The 16410-nt window shown below is 41.5% G+C and overlaps 1 protein-coding gene across 1 annotated transcript in view; it reads left to right on the plus strand.

Moving 5' to 3' along the window:
- Eya1 (EYA transcriptional coactivator and phosphatase 1) overlaps nucleotides 1-16410 on the plus strand; it is a 141711-nt gene that overhangs the window by 98065 nt on the left and 27236 nt on the right. The window contains exon 11 of the mRNA XM_059255682.1: nucleotides 4387-4476. Coding sequence (XP_059111665.1) covers nucleotides 4387-4476 — 90 coding nt within the window. The remainder of the gene's footprint in view (nucleotides 1-4386; nucleotides 4477-16410) is intronic.

Below are 16410 nucleotides of genomic sequence, written 5' to 3' on the forward strand. Positions count from 1 at the left end.
CAGAGCCCTTGACAGCAGTGCCTTTGTCTTGGTCATATGGTGAGAATTTTTAGCAGAACCACTGCATTGTTATTATGAGATAACTAAATATATCTAAACACATAATATATTCAAATTCACATACCATTTGTGTATTTGATATTTATTTGAACTGATATATTTAAGCTACATTTACAGAAAAGATTAACTATACCCATTATAACAAATAAATACAGCCATAATAGAGTAGGTCTTCTCACTAGCTATCTTCTGAAGAAAGCACTTTGTGACAGAAACCACAAACGGGGCACACGTTGGAGAAGAAAATACAAGTGAGACATGTGTTGTTCTTTTGTTTAGGATAGAATGTTGGGATATTTGGCTAGAAGAAGTGGGAGAAGGGTGGCTTAGGAGATAGACCCCAGTGATGGACACAACAGAAAAAAGCCCATGGCTAGAGAAAAACCACAAAGCAAAGAAGTGGGGAAAGATGAGGATGGAAAGTCCAGGATGAAGCATCAGGATGCTGTGATTGGCTTGTTGTAGGGATGGAGAGGCTATTTATCAAATGCTGCGGTTTGAGGTTATTAAGGTACCACTCTTGTGAAGGGATACATCAGGTTTTGGAGACTATGATGAGCTTGACTTGGCATACATTGAGTTTCAGATGCTTTCTGACCATCCCTGGGGAAGTGAACAATAGCTGATAGATTTGTGATCCTGTAGTCAAGATCTTAAATATGATATGGTTGGGGCCAGGAGGGTTTTAGGGTTTCATGGTGGCCTGAATTGACTGCAAAATAGATGAGACCAGAGTCTCAAGGATGTTCCAGATGATGGATGATCAGATTCTAAGAGGATGCCCAGAAAGATGATGTCCAGAGGGTAACAGCACTGGTAAGTGTCCATGGTGGTCAGATGGAAGCATTTGGTAACGAGTTTTTCTTCAAATGAGATGTTACTTTGAAAAGAGGGCAAAGTTCTGACTTTTTCACAAGTGGTGTCAGGGAAAGCAGTGCTTTAGAAAAGTCAAGAGCGGAGTGGAGAGCGGCAGCAAGTGCCCCAGATAGTCACGTGGAGCAATGGAAACATTTGGTAATAAGTTTTTCTTAAAATGAGATATTACTTTGAAAAGAGGGCAAAGCTCTAAATTTTTCATAACTGCAGCCCTGGAATCTGTTATTGCAAGAATAGACATATTTCAAGAAAAGTGAAATGAAGCCAAAGGCATGGTGATTTCCATGTCTCACTTTTGGTCCAAGAATGTGGAGAGTTTGTTTGTTTTGTTTCTTCTTCTGAATTTTCCAAAATAAGCCATCAAGCCAAGACTAACTTATTAACTGCCCAGGATTAGCTCTCTTCACATTTTATTTACATCAGGCATGTTCAAAAAAAAGGTATTAAAATAATATTTAGTATGATAGGAAAATAAAATGTGTTATAATTCTAGCCACTCAAAGTGTGTAGGCAAATCCATGCCGGCTGTCTGCTCGCCCTTTTGCTAATCTCCCTTGGGTGAAGCAGCTAGTGTGAGGCGTCTTTGCACTTGACAGGTCAGTTTCCACGCATAAATCTAGCACTTAAGGATGTCAGGTAGGAGGGACCTCCTAGGGCTCTGCTTTGCAAACTGTAAAGTGAGCATGGAAAACATCAGAGGATGCTCCAGGTAGCAAGAAATGTGTTTTGCCAAACTTGTATTTCATTTTTGTATTTCTGTAACAGTTGGGAGGGTCTAAATACCGAGGTGGGAGAACTAGATCATGATTCTGTTTGTTTCTTTAGTGTGATTCTACTTAAAACATGTCCACGAATACTGCTCTCCACAGACCTCCTTCCTAGGCTAAATTTCTCCCCCTCTTTGTTACTGCCAAAGTGTGTTTTTGCTGTAGGAAATGTTTCTGAAACAGCACCATGAAGTGGCACGTATAAAAACTATGAAAGAGTGACACTAACAACCAGCAAGCTGTTTCTGTAATTTATGAAGAAAAGTTAAAGTACACTACATATTCACAAACAACAGAGAAATCCTTTTGAAGCCCATGTAAATAAGCAACTATATCAAGAAGAAATAAGGCTTTTTTTTTTTTTAACAGCAGCAGTATTGTGGTACATGTATTTCACGGTTGGCAATTAAATAGATGTGGTAAGTCTCTACCCTCACCACATAAAAAGACTTGCTGGCAGGGTTCTGTGGCAAGTCAGGGTGTTTTCATTGGCGTGAAGCCTCTGGGGCAGTGGTTCTCAACCTGTGGGTCGAGACCCTTTGGGTTGAATGGCCCTTTCACAGAGGTTGCTTATTAGATATCCTGCATACCAGATATTTACATTACGATTCATCACAGAAGTAAAATTACAGTTATGAAGTAGCAACAAAATAATTTTATGGTTGGGGGTCACCACAGCATGAGGAACTGGATTAAAGAGTCACAGGGTTAGGAAGGCTGAGAACCACTGCTCTCGGGTCTCTCTCTGTACATCTGAGACTGCTGTTCTGTCTTAGAAACAGCTGTTTGAACTGCCCTTGCTGATCAGTCCTGTTCCGGATATCTAAGTGTTAGCTTCTTCCAGGACATTTACTGGCAGAATCCTTGTGAACAATTTGCTCTAAAACTAAGAGCACATGGGTTAGTTGTTTCTTTGTCTTACTTACTTGTAAACTGTTTTTAAATTCTTATGTCTATGAAAACTTCCTTAGATATTAGGAGGTATCAAAGAGGGACGAGGTAAGGAAGGAAACCAGCCTGAATGACCTAACTGGAAGTGTGTGGGTGTTGATTCCCTTTCTCCATCTCTTGGCGGTACAGTCTCCTGCCTTTTTCCCACTGTCAATCAGCAGAACAATGGAGAGGCCAAGGATGCCATCCTTTCCTTATTTTCAGGCCCTCTTCCCTTCCATCTCTAAAAAGGTAGAAAGTGGGTGGTGTTGGGGTGGAGCTAATAATGTGGGCGGAGCTAGTGAAGTGGGTGGAGCTGCTCTGCAGCTCCTGCTCAGCTGGTTGGCCTGTGAGGAGTGCAGAATTTGCTTCCTACCCCTCTATCCCAGCTTCCTTCTCTGCTTGGTGTATAGAGATGGTGTGATTGTGGAGACCTGAGAGACAAGATTTGTATTGTTATTGTTACTCTTTTATTCTATGGAAGAGCAAAGGTTGGCTCTATCTGGTCGGCCTAAGGCTCCCCTTGTACACTTTTTACAGCCTCCCAAAGCAGGGGTTGCTAGTTCTGTGGTGGATACTCCAGGACACGCTTTGCTGAACACATGGGCAGCGAGCAAAGCTGTGATCAAGTCTTGAGATCTGCAATAGAATGAGAAAACAGTACCGGAAGTGTGCATCATCCATGTTGGCCAGTAGTGATAGAAAGGAATGTTGTTTTCTTCGAATTTTATGTTTTTACCCAAGATTCTGATGAGACACAGGGTGCATACACCCTGTCAGATAGGTGGGCTATCTGAAGGAATAAATCGACTATTTACAATTCTCCTGTTAGGTCGATTCTGTGTTTATTCCAAAAGTTTATTGTGATAATAAAATATAATTATATGATATTATAAGAAATTATTATTCTTTGGAAAAAGTTAAAATACTATACATTATAAAGTGGTTATGGAGGTGCCAAGAGAAGCTTTTAAAACTGACTATATATTCCTTGTATACTTTCTAAGTGGGATTTTTTTTTTCTTCTTAGCATAAATGATTGCAAACAGAAAGCATATTGGTTGCTGAATGTCATATATTAAAAATTCAGTATTATCAAAAAGAACAAAAGTATCCCCAACCCCCACCCCAAGCTCATCAATCCCAGTAGACATTATTAAGACAGAGGCGTTAGGGAGCAGATGGAATGGCCATGACTTGAAGCATTATAAAGAAGCTGCTGGGTCCTTTTGGCTTAGTGCTTCCTTCTGCATGGCACTGACTATTTGGTGCCTGGATGTGTCACTGCGTTAGCCCCTAGTAGACAGCTCAGCCGCCACTTCCTTTGTGGAGGAGACTTGAATCAGGCAGGTAGTCTGGATACGTGCAAAAAGATAGGGACTGACTGTCTAGAATAAGATTGCTGCTTGTTGCCTTTCTGAACGTAATCTAGACTACAGTTTCTGCTCTTTGGACTGAAGTGCAGACACTCTTCATGGATTGTGGCATAGACTTCCTCTACTCCGTGTGTCTAACCTCATACCTTATCTTTGTAATACTGGGGGTGCAAGCTATTTCTTTACGATGCCTAGTACCATAGTTGGAGCACCTTTCCTCCAGGAGGTCACTGAAGACTTCACATGGGATAAATGACGGACAGTACAGGCAGCTGACTTCCAGCTCTCCTGGGGTCACTGCCTCCCTTTGATTGAGATGCTGCCTTTCTTACACCCTGAAGATCATACAAACCTGACCTGTAAACTTCTCCTTTTAGGACCCACCTACTTCTGTTTCCCTGGGGCTGCGAATGGAGGAGATGATCTTTAACTTGGCAGACACACATCTGTTTTTCAATGACCTGGAGGTAAGTTCTAATTGTTTCACACACACTTTGTGGGACATATCTGAAGATTAGTGATCGGTTCTGAAACAATGACTGGATGTTGCTCTTTTAAACATATAATTGGAATACTGAGACAAAGTGCTTACAAGGCAATGTGGTTCCCCTTTGCGGTATTTATTACATTTTAAAGTTGGATCCTGCATGATTAAAATTTGATGACAAGATTCCTAAGTATCACACGTGATTCTCAGAGGCTGCCTGTACTGTCCCTACCCATCCCTTCCAGTGCTTTTCTGTCCAATCTGATTGTTGGGAGCCAGTTTGCATCAGACCTTCACTATTTGGGCTGCTAGGACTTCTCATCTCTTAACAGCAGCTGGTTTTATTGGGGGAAACATCCCTGAGATGGCTGGCTGACTATGAATGGACGGCGGCAGACAGGATCTTAGCTGCATTCTTAACAAAGAAGGGTATTGTTTTCACCTATCTCCATTATGACAAAACACCGCTCTCACTCCGAAACCCTCCTCCTTCACAGGGACGGTTGTTTATTTAACTCTCACTGCTAAGCAAGCTTGTGGTAGGGCTGCCAACAGGCATTAATCATCAAGTTGTTGCTTTGCTAGGCTTTATAAACGTATGTTATTTCAGACAGGAGAAGAATCTCAAAGATTCAAATAGAACTTTTACTGATCAAAGTTAATTGGCAGCAATTGGCCTTTAAATATTTCCTGATGTTTCCCTTCGCAAAATCAAGCAAAATGCACCTTATTTAATGGAGGAGCCAAAATCACTTGAAAAATGCCAGTGTGTGACAGATCTTAAATGCGGTTTGCTCAACATCTGTCCTGTATTTTGATTTCTTTTCATCTGCAATGAAACAACTCGCAGGCGAATTGGCAGCTTCCAGTGCAATAAAATGATTTAAATGCACTTACTCCTCGGAGATATGGTTATTTTTATATGCAGAAGTAAAGTGCAGTTTTTGTTTTTGCATTTTTTAAGTGTTTGCTCTCCTCAAGGAAAAGGCATGTAACGCATTATGATTTTTTTTTTTTTAAATGGGGGAAATTCTCTCTGAGTGACAACTTCAGAATTACCCTTATGGAAGCTGCATAATCAATACTTATTTTCAAAACTTGTTTCTGATTTGTGGTTGCATTTCACTTTGTGAGAAGGCGACACAAAAATTCCATATTTTACTAGCCTGTTAAAATTCTTTACCCGGATTTCCATTTGTCTCAAAGGACACAGACTAGGCTGGTATTTTATGCTCAATGCACCCTTGTCCATCTTATTGCTGTCCATCAGTGTTTGTAACATCCATCAAGATGTGACAAGCAATACTTTGCTATTGATCGAAAATTCTGGCTTGTTGAAAATGTCAAAGGCTGTGGCAAAAAGTGAGAAGAAAGTGATAATTTATGATATATTTTATTATGGTTTTTTTATAAAAGCTTCCAAACTTGACTTTGATTTAATGCGGGTTTTTTTTTAATTTGTTCAATTTACATTATTTCCATTGAAATACAAAGAGAGACTGAAATGGCACTCAAATACCTTAAAAGTACATACTAGAGATTCTAATTTAAGAATGTGGGTGATGAAAAAATTTTAAATGGTCTTTGAAGCAATTGAAATGGCAGAATCTATTATTGCATGCATGTTATTTCTTATTAGAAGTAAAGAGCAAAAGAGAATGAATACATAATTCAACCACATACATAAAATGATAATGGAAGTATTTTTAGGGTCCAGACCTGATGCAAGTAGCTTTTATGTTATTTTACTCAAGAATAACATGAATATAACCACAAAAGTAGCTGTGAAAGATTCATTTCTCCTGTCTTTGGAAATTATTTTCTCTAGATTTGTGTAGCATTTTAAAACAAATTGGTTCTTACACTTTTGCAGACTTTACTTTTATAAGATTTTTAATTCAACAGACCTGGTATTGGTCACTGCAAACACAAGTTTCTTTGACTATAAAGAGTAAAAAATAGGAAAACAAAAATTATCTTCTCAAGCAACAGTACTGGGCAAATGCCTGATTTCACACACCCATTACAGTGTGTGTTGGCAGGTGACCCAGACATTTTAGTGCATTTAGACTACAGAATTTAGCTTTTGACCATCTGTGACACAAGGGATTTTAAGGAGTTTGACAATCTCTTGTTGGGCATAGAATATCATCCCTGAACTCAACTCTGGTTAGTGACATTTGCCTTTGCTTCCTTCTAAGATCTTAGCCTTTGGACAGCTGCCCCTCCACACATTCTGTTTAGCTCATACTTGCTTAATAAGACAAAATGTGGGGGACGTCCAGTGATGTGTGTTGTATCCTCAAAGAATGTGCATACAGTGACTAGTAGGGTATGATTTTAAAGATTTAGGGTACAACTTTTAAAGGAATTCATAAGTATCATCGTGAACTCTAAAGATTAAAGGAGATAATAATCCTATTTAGTTTCTAAAGTCTTGCCATCTCAGTGGCTTTTTAATTTAAAATATCGAAATCCACATTAATCCCATTGGTGCATCAGGAAAGTAAATTTAAAAGAAAAAGTTTTGTTTCTTTGTGTCATTAAATTGTGTGATGTGTTGAGGAACAAGAACGATAGGAAGACGTAACGATCACGGGGTGTGATAATTTCCCTAGCCAAGACAGGCTGAAATATTAGGTACAAAGCACACCTCTGACACTCTGCTTCCTCCCCTGACAGACCCCTCACATGTCACTTTACAGAAAGTCCCTACTTGCAATCTGACGGCGCTTATATGGAAGGGTTTTTTTTTTTTTTTTCTGGAAATGACATGATGAACCAGAATGTCTTTCAGCTTATTAAGAATGTATGACTTTCTAACTAAATAGAGAAAAAAAGCTCTTTCTGTTGGAGTTGTACCCAAAAGCTCTCTGCAAACAGTGACAGCAGCAGTAACACTGGGGCCTAAGCCGTGTCCTGTGGGCTCCCCTGCTGGAGCTCTCCACGTTTAAAAGGTGCAGATGCTATGGCTAAATAGAAACTCGGCATTCAGTTTGCTTTGGGCTTTCTTTTAGTGCTGTGTAATATCCACTGTCATGGGGGCTGTCACACTAATGCATAGACTCAATGTGGTGGCCCTCAGGAGTAGGCAGAAACTGTCTTCATGTGTTACCCATGGGGAGATGAAGGCTGGGAGGTCGTGGAAACCCTCCCCCATGTCTGTGGACACAGCATGTGAGGTCATTTCCCCATGCTATTCATCTATGCAAGTTCCGTAGCGCACTGTTTAGTTGGATATCCTGGTTGGAATTTTTGTCAACCTGATGTAAGCCATGGTTGTCTAAGAAGAGGGAACTTAACTGAGAATATGCCTCCAGAAGATTGGCCCAAGGGCAAGTCTGTGGAACATTTTCTTGATTACGACTGATACGGAAGAGCTCAGCTCGCTGGAGGTGGTGCCATCCCTGGACAAGTGGTCCTGGGTTATATCACACAACAGGTCGAACAAACGATGGAGAGCAAGCCAATAAGCAGCATTCCTCCACGGTCTCTGCTTCAGTTTCTGCCTTGAGTTCCTGCCATGACTTCCCTCAGTGATGGAGTGTGACTGGGAGTTATAAATTGTAGGAAAGAAACTCTTTCTCCCTCCAAGTTACTTTTGGTCATTGGGTTTATAACAGCAATAGAAACTTACCTAAGACAGATGTGACAGTCTGGTTGACTTTCTGTTGTACACATGCCTAGCACAAAAACTGTGACTCTTGTCTAGGTCAGTTTGTCTAGAGTCTGTTTTTGTTTTTGTTTTTAATATCTATACTTATAGCCCTTGCTGTCACCCTCTTTTTTAAATAAAAGAAAGCATAGAGGCTCTGGCCTCACTAGTGTCTGGATTTGACAAATCAGACGCCAATGTGAGGAACTTGTGGATAGTGTCTGGAAACACTAGAGGGTACCATGGAGATTTGTTTTGTAAAGAAATGTGTGTATGCCTTGGTTTAACTCAGCTTTTAAATGTGGTGTAAGTTTTATTATTCTAAAACTCAAGTTAGGTAGCAATTATCATAATATATCTTATTTAGACCTTTATTTATTATCTGGGAAAAATATCTTTCTTCAAACTGTCAGTCATAGCAGTGTTGAGTGATTTCAAATGATGCATGCTGTGCTGGTCTAGCAGGTGCCTCTAAAAACATGAAACACAGAAGTCAACTTTTTTGAGTTTGAGACATATGATTCAACCTAGAAAGTACTTTTTCCTCTATAAATAGAAGCTCTGGTGCTCAGCAACCAGCCTTGTGGATGCTGGGAGCCTTGGTTTTTAGCAGCTTGGGAAAAGGGCTTCTTAGGTGCCCATGAGGAAGGCATGTAGAAAGGAGCCAAGCTAGTTTCTGTGGTTAGTCAGTCCATGAGCCCGAAGTGACTGTAGGAAAATGTGTGGGCAGGTCATGTGATACACCCCAAACATGAATGTCCCACCACACTGCACACAAACATGTATGTACAACTTGTCGTTTTCAGCTCTGTACATAGACTTTGGGGTGTGCAGATAAATGTAAGGAACTACATTGTTTTAGCCCTGGTAAAATCCGTCATGATAGTCTTGTCCACGTTGATTAATTAAAGTTTTGTTAGGTTGAATTCCTGTGTGTAGTCTTAGAATGAAGCATTGATTCTTGTTTCCTTCTCCAGTGAGATTAATTGGTCTAGTCCATGTCTCTAGTTAAGAGTAACATAAACACTCTCAGTTTTTTGTTTTGTAATCAACAAATGATTGTTAACACAATGAATTGTATTGAATATTTTACTTTTTTTATAACTAATGGACAACAAGAAGCTTTTATGTTATCCATTATTCTTAGTAAAATATTATTGTTCTTTTTGTTTTGTTTTTGTTTTTCAAGACAGGGTTTCTTTGTGCAGCCTGTCCTGGATCTCACTCTGTAGACCAGGCTGGTCTAGAACTCACAGAGACCCACCTGCCTCTGCTGCACAAGTGCTGAGATTAAAGATGTGTGCCACCACTGCCAAGCATTATTTCATTGTTCTTATTTATTCATAATTTCTTGTAAGATTATTATCTTTATTTTACCTCAAACTTAAAATAGAAATATGATGCTATATTCAAACGCTTCAATAATTTGATGTTCATTTGAAAAAAAGTTAAGAGTCAACATGAACAGTGGTTAACATAAGAGACGTTTACTGGGCTAACGATGCAGAGGGCTTGTCTAGCTTGAATGAGTCCATAGGTTCGAGCCCCAGCACTGCAGAATGAGCTGGAGGGAGAGGGGACAAGGTGATAACATTTGTGGGAGGGGAACCCGGAAGTGAATCAGGAAGCAGTTGCAATGGTCAAGGGAGAAAACATTCTGAGAGAAGCATGGTAAGCTCAGTGGCCTTGTGGCAGGAAGGAGGCAAGACAACCACGTGGCTGGGACAGACAGGCACAGTCCACGGGGCCTTACAGACTATGGTTTAGTGGGAAACCACTGGAGACTTTTAAACATAGACTTTATAGAATAGTATTATATTTTTAAAAAAGAAAAAATCAGCCTTCCTATCAAATGAAGAACGAAGGCAGAGTACAGTGGAACCAATTAGAAACATTTGCAGCCAAAGGCGATGGTCTACCAGGGCCGAGGCTGTCACAGTTCCAACCCAGTGGAGAGTCGTGAGATTTCTGGTACATCTTGGTGGAGGTGCTGGTGGGAGCTGCTAGTGGCGAGGGCAAGGACTCTCCAAGGGCTGCTGGGCTGTTTGTTTTGCTTTGTTTTCTAACCTGAGTCTTAGTAGTGTGGGTCTGTATCTGAGGAAGAGGAAGATTAGATCTGGATGGTAAAGGGTGTGAGGTGTGTGGCTGGGACGGTGTGGAGTCATGTCTTCTGTGGAAATTTAACTACCTGGTCAGCGCTCATGTCAAGAGTTGGCAGCAAGACTTACGGGCTTCTCAGCAGAGAGAGGCACATTTGAAGGTATAGTTTGGGAAATTATGAAAGTCATGAGGACCAGGTGGTTTGTCCCATAGGGAGGAAAAAGCGTAAATTGAGAAAGGTGCCGAAGACCGAGTCTTAGGCACCCTGCTGGTTCCAAACAGGAGCTCCAAAGAAAACTGAAAGGAATAGCCAGTGAAACAAGCAGGAACTTAGGGCATCAAAAGACCTTTGGAATCAGGATTCATGAACTTTCAAGAAGAGGTGTTACTATGTCACACGCTGCCAGAGGTATCAGATGAGCACAGAGTGGTCCTGGTGTGACTGGGATGTTAGCTGCTGCTGTCACATGCTGTCTGGGGTATAAGATGAGCACAGAGTGATCCTGGTGTAACCAGAATGTTAGCTGCTGCTGTCACGTGCTGTCTGGGGTAGAAGATGAGCACAGAGTGCTCCTGGGATGACTGGGATGTTGGCTGCTGGTGAGTCTGATCAGCACTATTTCAGTTCAGCTTGTCTACATAGCCAGACTGCAAACCCTCCAGGGCTGGTTCTTCCTCTGCCTCTCATGTGCTTGGATGAGAAGTGAGCCATCCTGCCAGCACACTGTCCAGCATCTACGCGGGTGCTGAGGATTTGCCCTCTAACTCTCACAAGGGTTTTTACCCACTGAGCCATCTCCCCATCCTCCAACCTAGGTTTTAAGTAGAAGATAGTTAGGAACACTTGGGTCTTCACGGGAATGATGCAGGACGAAGGAATAGGATGTAGCAAAGGAAGGGGCTGTGTCCAGAGGACCAGTCCCAGGACTGATCTTAGGGAAGGAAGAGTTAAGTCCCCACAACAGCTGGAGATAAGATTCAGCAAAGATAAGACAGGGTCTTTCTTGTTAAAAAAATTCTTACTACACCATTCTATGGTTTTTATTTTTGTGTCCTTCTCTGTAATCCAGTAGGAAATCCCTTAAGGCCAGAGACTATTGGCTATCCATACTTGAGTGCTAAGCAATTTATACAAGATTCCTTACATACAAGGCTCTCTTTATTTTCCTTCCAAAATTTTCAGCCAGTGAGGACTAGTATTGTGTGTGTGGTACCAGGAACTGGTGTCAGGCATGTCAGGTAATCGCTCTGAAATTTAACCACATCTGCAGCCCAGCACCACTCTCTATAGTCTGAAAAGCTAAATTGTAAAAGCAAATGAAGATTCATCACAATCTTCAAAACAATTAACATTATCCAAAATCTTAAACTTTGAAATTATCCTTTTAAAAGTCATATCACAAAATCTTACTGTCGAAACTTAATTTATGTAGGAAGAGGTATGATGCCAAATGATAACCAGCATGGTTCTAGTTTAAGGTTTAAAAAGAAAAGAAGGTATGCATATAAAAATAAGACAAAAGGATTTCATTTATTAAAATATGAGAGATAAATAATTTCTATATAACTGGTTTGTTTCTAGATAGTAGAATGACAGATAGTAGAATGATGTCATCTACCACAAGGCTCTTCCCCCTGCTGTACCACTGCCAGCAAATTTTTTTCCACCTGGCTCTGTCTCCCAAATGCTAGGATCAAAGGTGTGCATCACCCCTGCCCGGCTGTTTGCTTTTTAAATCTTATTTCTTGTAGTTAATAGTTATTAGTATTAACACATTAGTGATACAAATTAATAGAATTCATTAGATATTTCCACACATGCATACAACATACAGGAAATGTATTCACCCATTCTTTTTTAGACTTCAACTTTTCCTCCTGACATTGCAATATTTCCTGTGAAATATATAATATCATATTGAATATAATCATGACTCTACTCACTTTTACTCAAAGACCTTGCTCATAAACCTATGGTTTATCTTATAGTTTCAGAGGTGCAGAACCTGAATTTATTCACTCAGGAGGCCATCCTATACCTTACCTTCCCACCTATCAGACTTATAAGAAGGTTATACACTTCTTAGGGTCCATGTGAGGGCTGTAGGAACTAACACCTGCAAAACACATACATTGGGGCTTGGCACCCAGGAAACACTGAGGAAGTCATAGGTGCTACTGTTGTCTATTGTTTTGGGGTTTTTTTTGTTTTTGGTTTTTTGGGATTTTTTTTTTTTTTTTTTTTTGCATGCAGAACACTGGGCTAGGCACTTGAGGCTAAGAGGGAGAAATAGAGGTTATTAACAAAGGAGCTAGAAATGAAGGGTATGAACCATACATGCTTTGCTGCCTAAAACTATCATATAGAATTCTAAAGAAACCATACCAGATATACCAAAAACACTGCCCATGGTCAGTCTGCAAGTACCACTTACTCTAGGCCCACCACTGAGTCCTTCTCTTGCTCCAGGCACATACATATCCTCCATCACAGTTGCGTGGGGAGGCTGGTGTACTGTTAGCAGTTGAATTGCTACAGTAGCTGGATTTCATCATCATAATGAAGATCTTGTCTTCATGGGAAAGGGTGTGTTTCTTTGTTTGGGCAGACAAGTTCTCTGGCACATGTTGTCTTCAGAATTCATGTCTTGAAGGGTGGCTTGTGGAATTTGCTGGCCGTGGTACAGCAGGGAGAAGAGCCTTGTGGTAGATGAAGTCATTTAGGCAGGCAGACAGCCCTCCCTCTGGGTGTAGTGCCAGGACAGAAGGCCCAGTGGGCTGGCTGGCTCAAGCTGCCAATGAGATAGGCAGGAGGAAGGGCATCAGACTCCAGGGAATGCCTTCTCAGGACCGTCAAGTAACATGGACTTTGACTCTCCACCAACACTATGAGTCCAAGCTTTGCAGCATCTGCAGTTTATACGTGTGGATGATTGAAGCAGGATGGATTTGCCCCAAAACACTTGATTAAGTAAAGGGAAAGGTGACATGGAACCCCAGGTTTTCTTTTTCAAATAGGTTTGCACCAATCTGTGTGGTAGATCACCAGGGTTCCCCCAGGGGGAAGAGAAAACATGGCAGGTTGGCGAGCTGTTTGGAAACCAGCTGTAGCATTTATAGGTGCATGCAGCTCAGTAGGTGGGCATCCTAATTACTACCCTGCCTGACCAATGACGCGGCGACCCCAGGAGAACGAGCTAGCCTTGGAAGGAAGATCCTGCGTTCAAGTTGGAAGTTTTGGATGCGCAAGGCAATCATGACATGTTCAGCAAGCAGTGTGATGCACAGATCTAAGGCTCAGCAGAGAGCACCAGACAGGAAGCATCACCCATGAAGGTGTTTGCGGTGTCCCAGAAACAGCACGGTGGAGGGGAAAAGAGAGTTCTTTCCAGGGAAGGTGCCTGCCCACAATTCTAGTTTGTCAACACAGAATCTGAATGTATTGAGAAAATTCCTGATTCAGGAACTCAAATGACATAGTCAGGCTAATTGGTCACTCTAGATATCAATTAGTGTACGAGGCTGTAGCTAACCTGCCAGTGAGAGACTAGTTCTACTATGTCGTGCTCGTGATTCTGTCGAGTGGGGCCACAGAAGGTGGGGTGCAAAACCTGAGGACAAAGAGAATGCTTAGAGAGGGAGATGCAGCTGTGCCCCCCACTTTCCACTGTGTTACCTTCACACTGTAGACTGACAAGCCCCAGAGAGCAACAGGGGTGGGGTGGATTTCCGCAATCCTGACTGGCACTGGACACGGGGCAGTACTTCTGAAGAGGAGAATTCTGACTGCTCTTGGGGAGAAAGATGACTTTTTCATTAGTGAGCTGTACCAAGGTCAGTTTGTTTCAAAATTCTGCAAAATTGTCCTGTTAGTGTCGCCTATATCCAGTTTCTAGTTTAGACTTTTGATTCTGACAGGTGCTGAATGTCCATCAGTCTATGAGGAGCACGGGCACTTTGGAAAACCAGAGTGAACTCCACTGCCCCCCTAGGGAGTTGGAGTAATAGAAAAAGGAATTCAGGCCTCTCTCTCCCTCTCTCTCCCTCTCTCTCCCTCTCTCTCTCTCTCTCTCTCTCTCTCTCTCTCTCTCTCTCTCTCTCTCTCTCTCCTTTTTCTTCCTTAATATTGAATAGCACAAGAGAAGGCCTGTACCTCCAACTTCCCACAAATGTGTCTAAGCTGTGTCCCCGGGGGCTTCTCCCATTTCAGTGTGGCTACAATGGAGTCTCTATGTGGGCCCCGCTCAGTATTCTAACAGTGTCTCCACCGGGGGCTTTCCAGCTCCTCAATTCTTCTCCCTGTTCATCGGCAGCTACTTTTTTGTGAGCAGGTGGAGGGCTGGGACCTGGGGAGAGGATGTTGCTTTTGAGCAGTGTTCTTGTGTCAACTCCTGTTGCCTCTTTGGACATAGCTGACCAAAAATTACCTTCTGAAGAGGCCTATTTTCACAAAGTTAAAGGAAACATGTGTCTAAGACACCATCCCTTTCAGAGTTTTATGCCTCTATTAGTACAGCCTTACTAGACTTGAAGACGAAGGGTTTCTTTAAACAATAAGTAAAAGGAGCTTGGAAAACTAATCATTGAAGACAGCGTGTTAGCATGTATGAAGAGCATGCCAAGGATTCATGAAACAGAAATCATTTTCATGTAGTCACCGGAATATTTGCTTGTAAACATTGGATAAATTATTTAAATTATAGAGGATTAAGATGAATAGCTCATACTTGCAATCATATTCCCTCCAAAGGGCTGTAAGCAGAAGCCCCCCTCTTAAAGTGGCCAAGGCCTTCTGGAAACTGTCAAGACATACTTTTCAAAAAATGCAGGGAAGATTTTGAAGTTTTATCCAGGTTGAAGTAAGAAACTAATTCTGTGGCACTGCCATTAGGGATAACAATTAAACAGATGAAGAGACTCCACTCTCAAGGAGTTTATAATGTGGTAGGGTTGGGGCTAAGGGTGCAAATATGGCCTGTGTGTGTACTTAGAAAGACCACTCAGGTTTAGCAGGAAGAAGCAATGTTGAAAGGAGTGGGCTTTAGAAATAAATGTTGCAAGCTGAGGTATACCATGAGCAAAACCAGATAGCTGGGTGGTTGTTAGCAGCTAGAAATATCTACAAAAGATAGGCGATGGATGAATGTTGCATGTCTGGCCATGGACATTACCGTCATCATCTACTTCAGCCTTATAGAGCGGTACCCGTGAGCCAAGAATTATCTTCAATACTCCGAATTAAGAAGAATCAACTTGTTTGCTATGCTGCCAACGTTTGCTTGGCTAAAAGAAATACAGAGTGTGCACAAAATGAATGCTACACAGTAATTCAAAAGACACAGGCTGGACATAGTGGACAGCCTGTAATCCCAGCACTCAGGATGGAGAAACAAGGGGATAGACAATTCTAGGCCAATCTGGGTTATTAAAGAGAGCTTGTCTCAAAAAACCCGTAATAGAAATCATCATGAAGCCGGGCAGTGGTGGTGCATGCCTTTAATCCCAGCACTTGGGAGGCAGAGCCAGGTGGATATCTGTGAGTTCGAGGCCTGCCTGGGTGAGTTCTAGGAAAGGCACAAAGCTACACAGAGAAACTTTGTCTCAAAAAATGAAAAAAAAAAAAGAAGAAGAAAGAGAAAGAAGGAAGGAAGGAAGGGAAGGAAAGGAAGGAAGAGGAAGAAAGAAAGAAAGAAGAAGAAAGAAAGAAAGAAAGAAAGAAAGAAATCATGGTAACTCAGTGGTAGATCACACACAAGGCCCTGGGTTCAATCTCCTGTGTTAGGCAACCACACACACATTAAGGCACATGCACAGACAGACAGACAGACCAAAACAGATAGAGACAGAGAGTAATATACGTGATAATTGATATTATAGGTGTTGTCACATATTATTGAAGGATGGGGAGAGTTCATCTTAACTAGGATTTACCTGCCTGTTTGCCCATGTCCTCTGAAATGTAAGCTTTATAACAACCACAAGCAATTTGGGGTCAATGGAGGAGTGAGTAGGAGGGTACAGCATGATGAAAGATGCTTACCAGTAATCATTTCTGACATGTGGATGGGGAGTTAGCTTCTTTTATACATTTTCCATGAATTTTCTGTGTGGGTTTATATCGTTTTACAATCAGACAGTAATTTCATTTTCACAAACTTT

Source organism: Peromyscus eremicus, chromosome 2 (assembly GCF_949786415.1).
Source record: "Peromyscus eremicus chromosome 2, PerEre_H2_v1, whole genome shotgun sequence".
Classification (NCBI taxonomy): Eukaryota; Metazoa; Chordata; class Mammalia; order Rodentia; family Cricetidae; genus Peromyscus; species Peromyscus eremicus.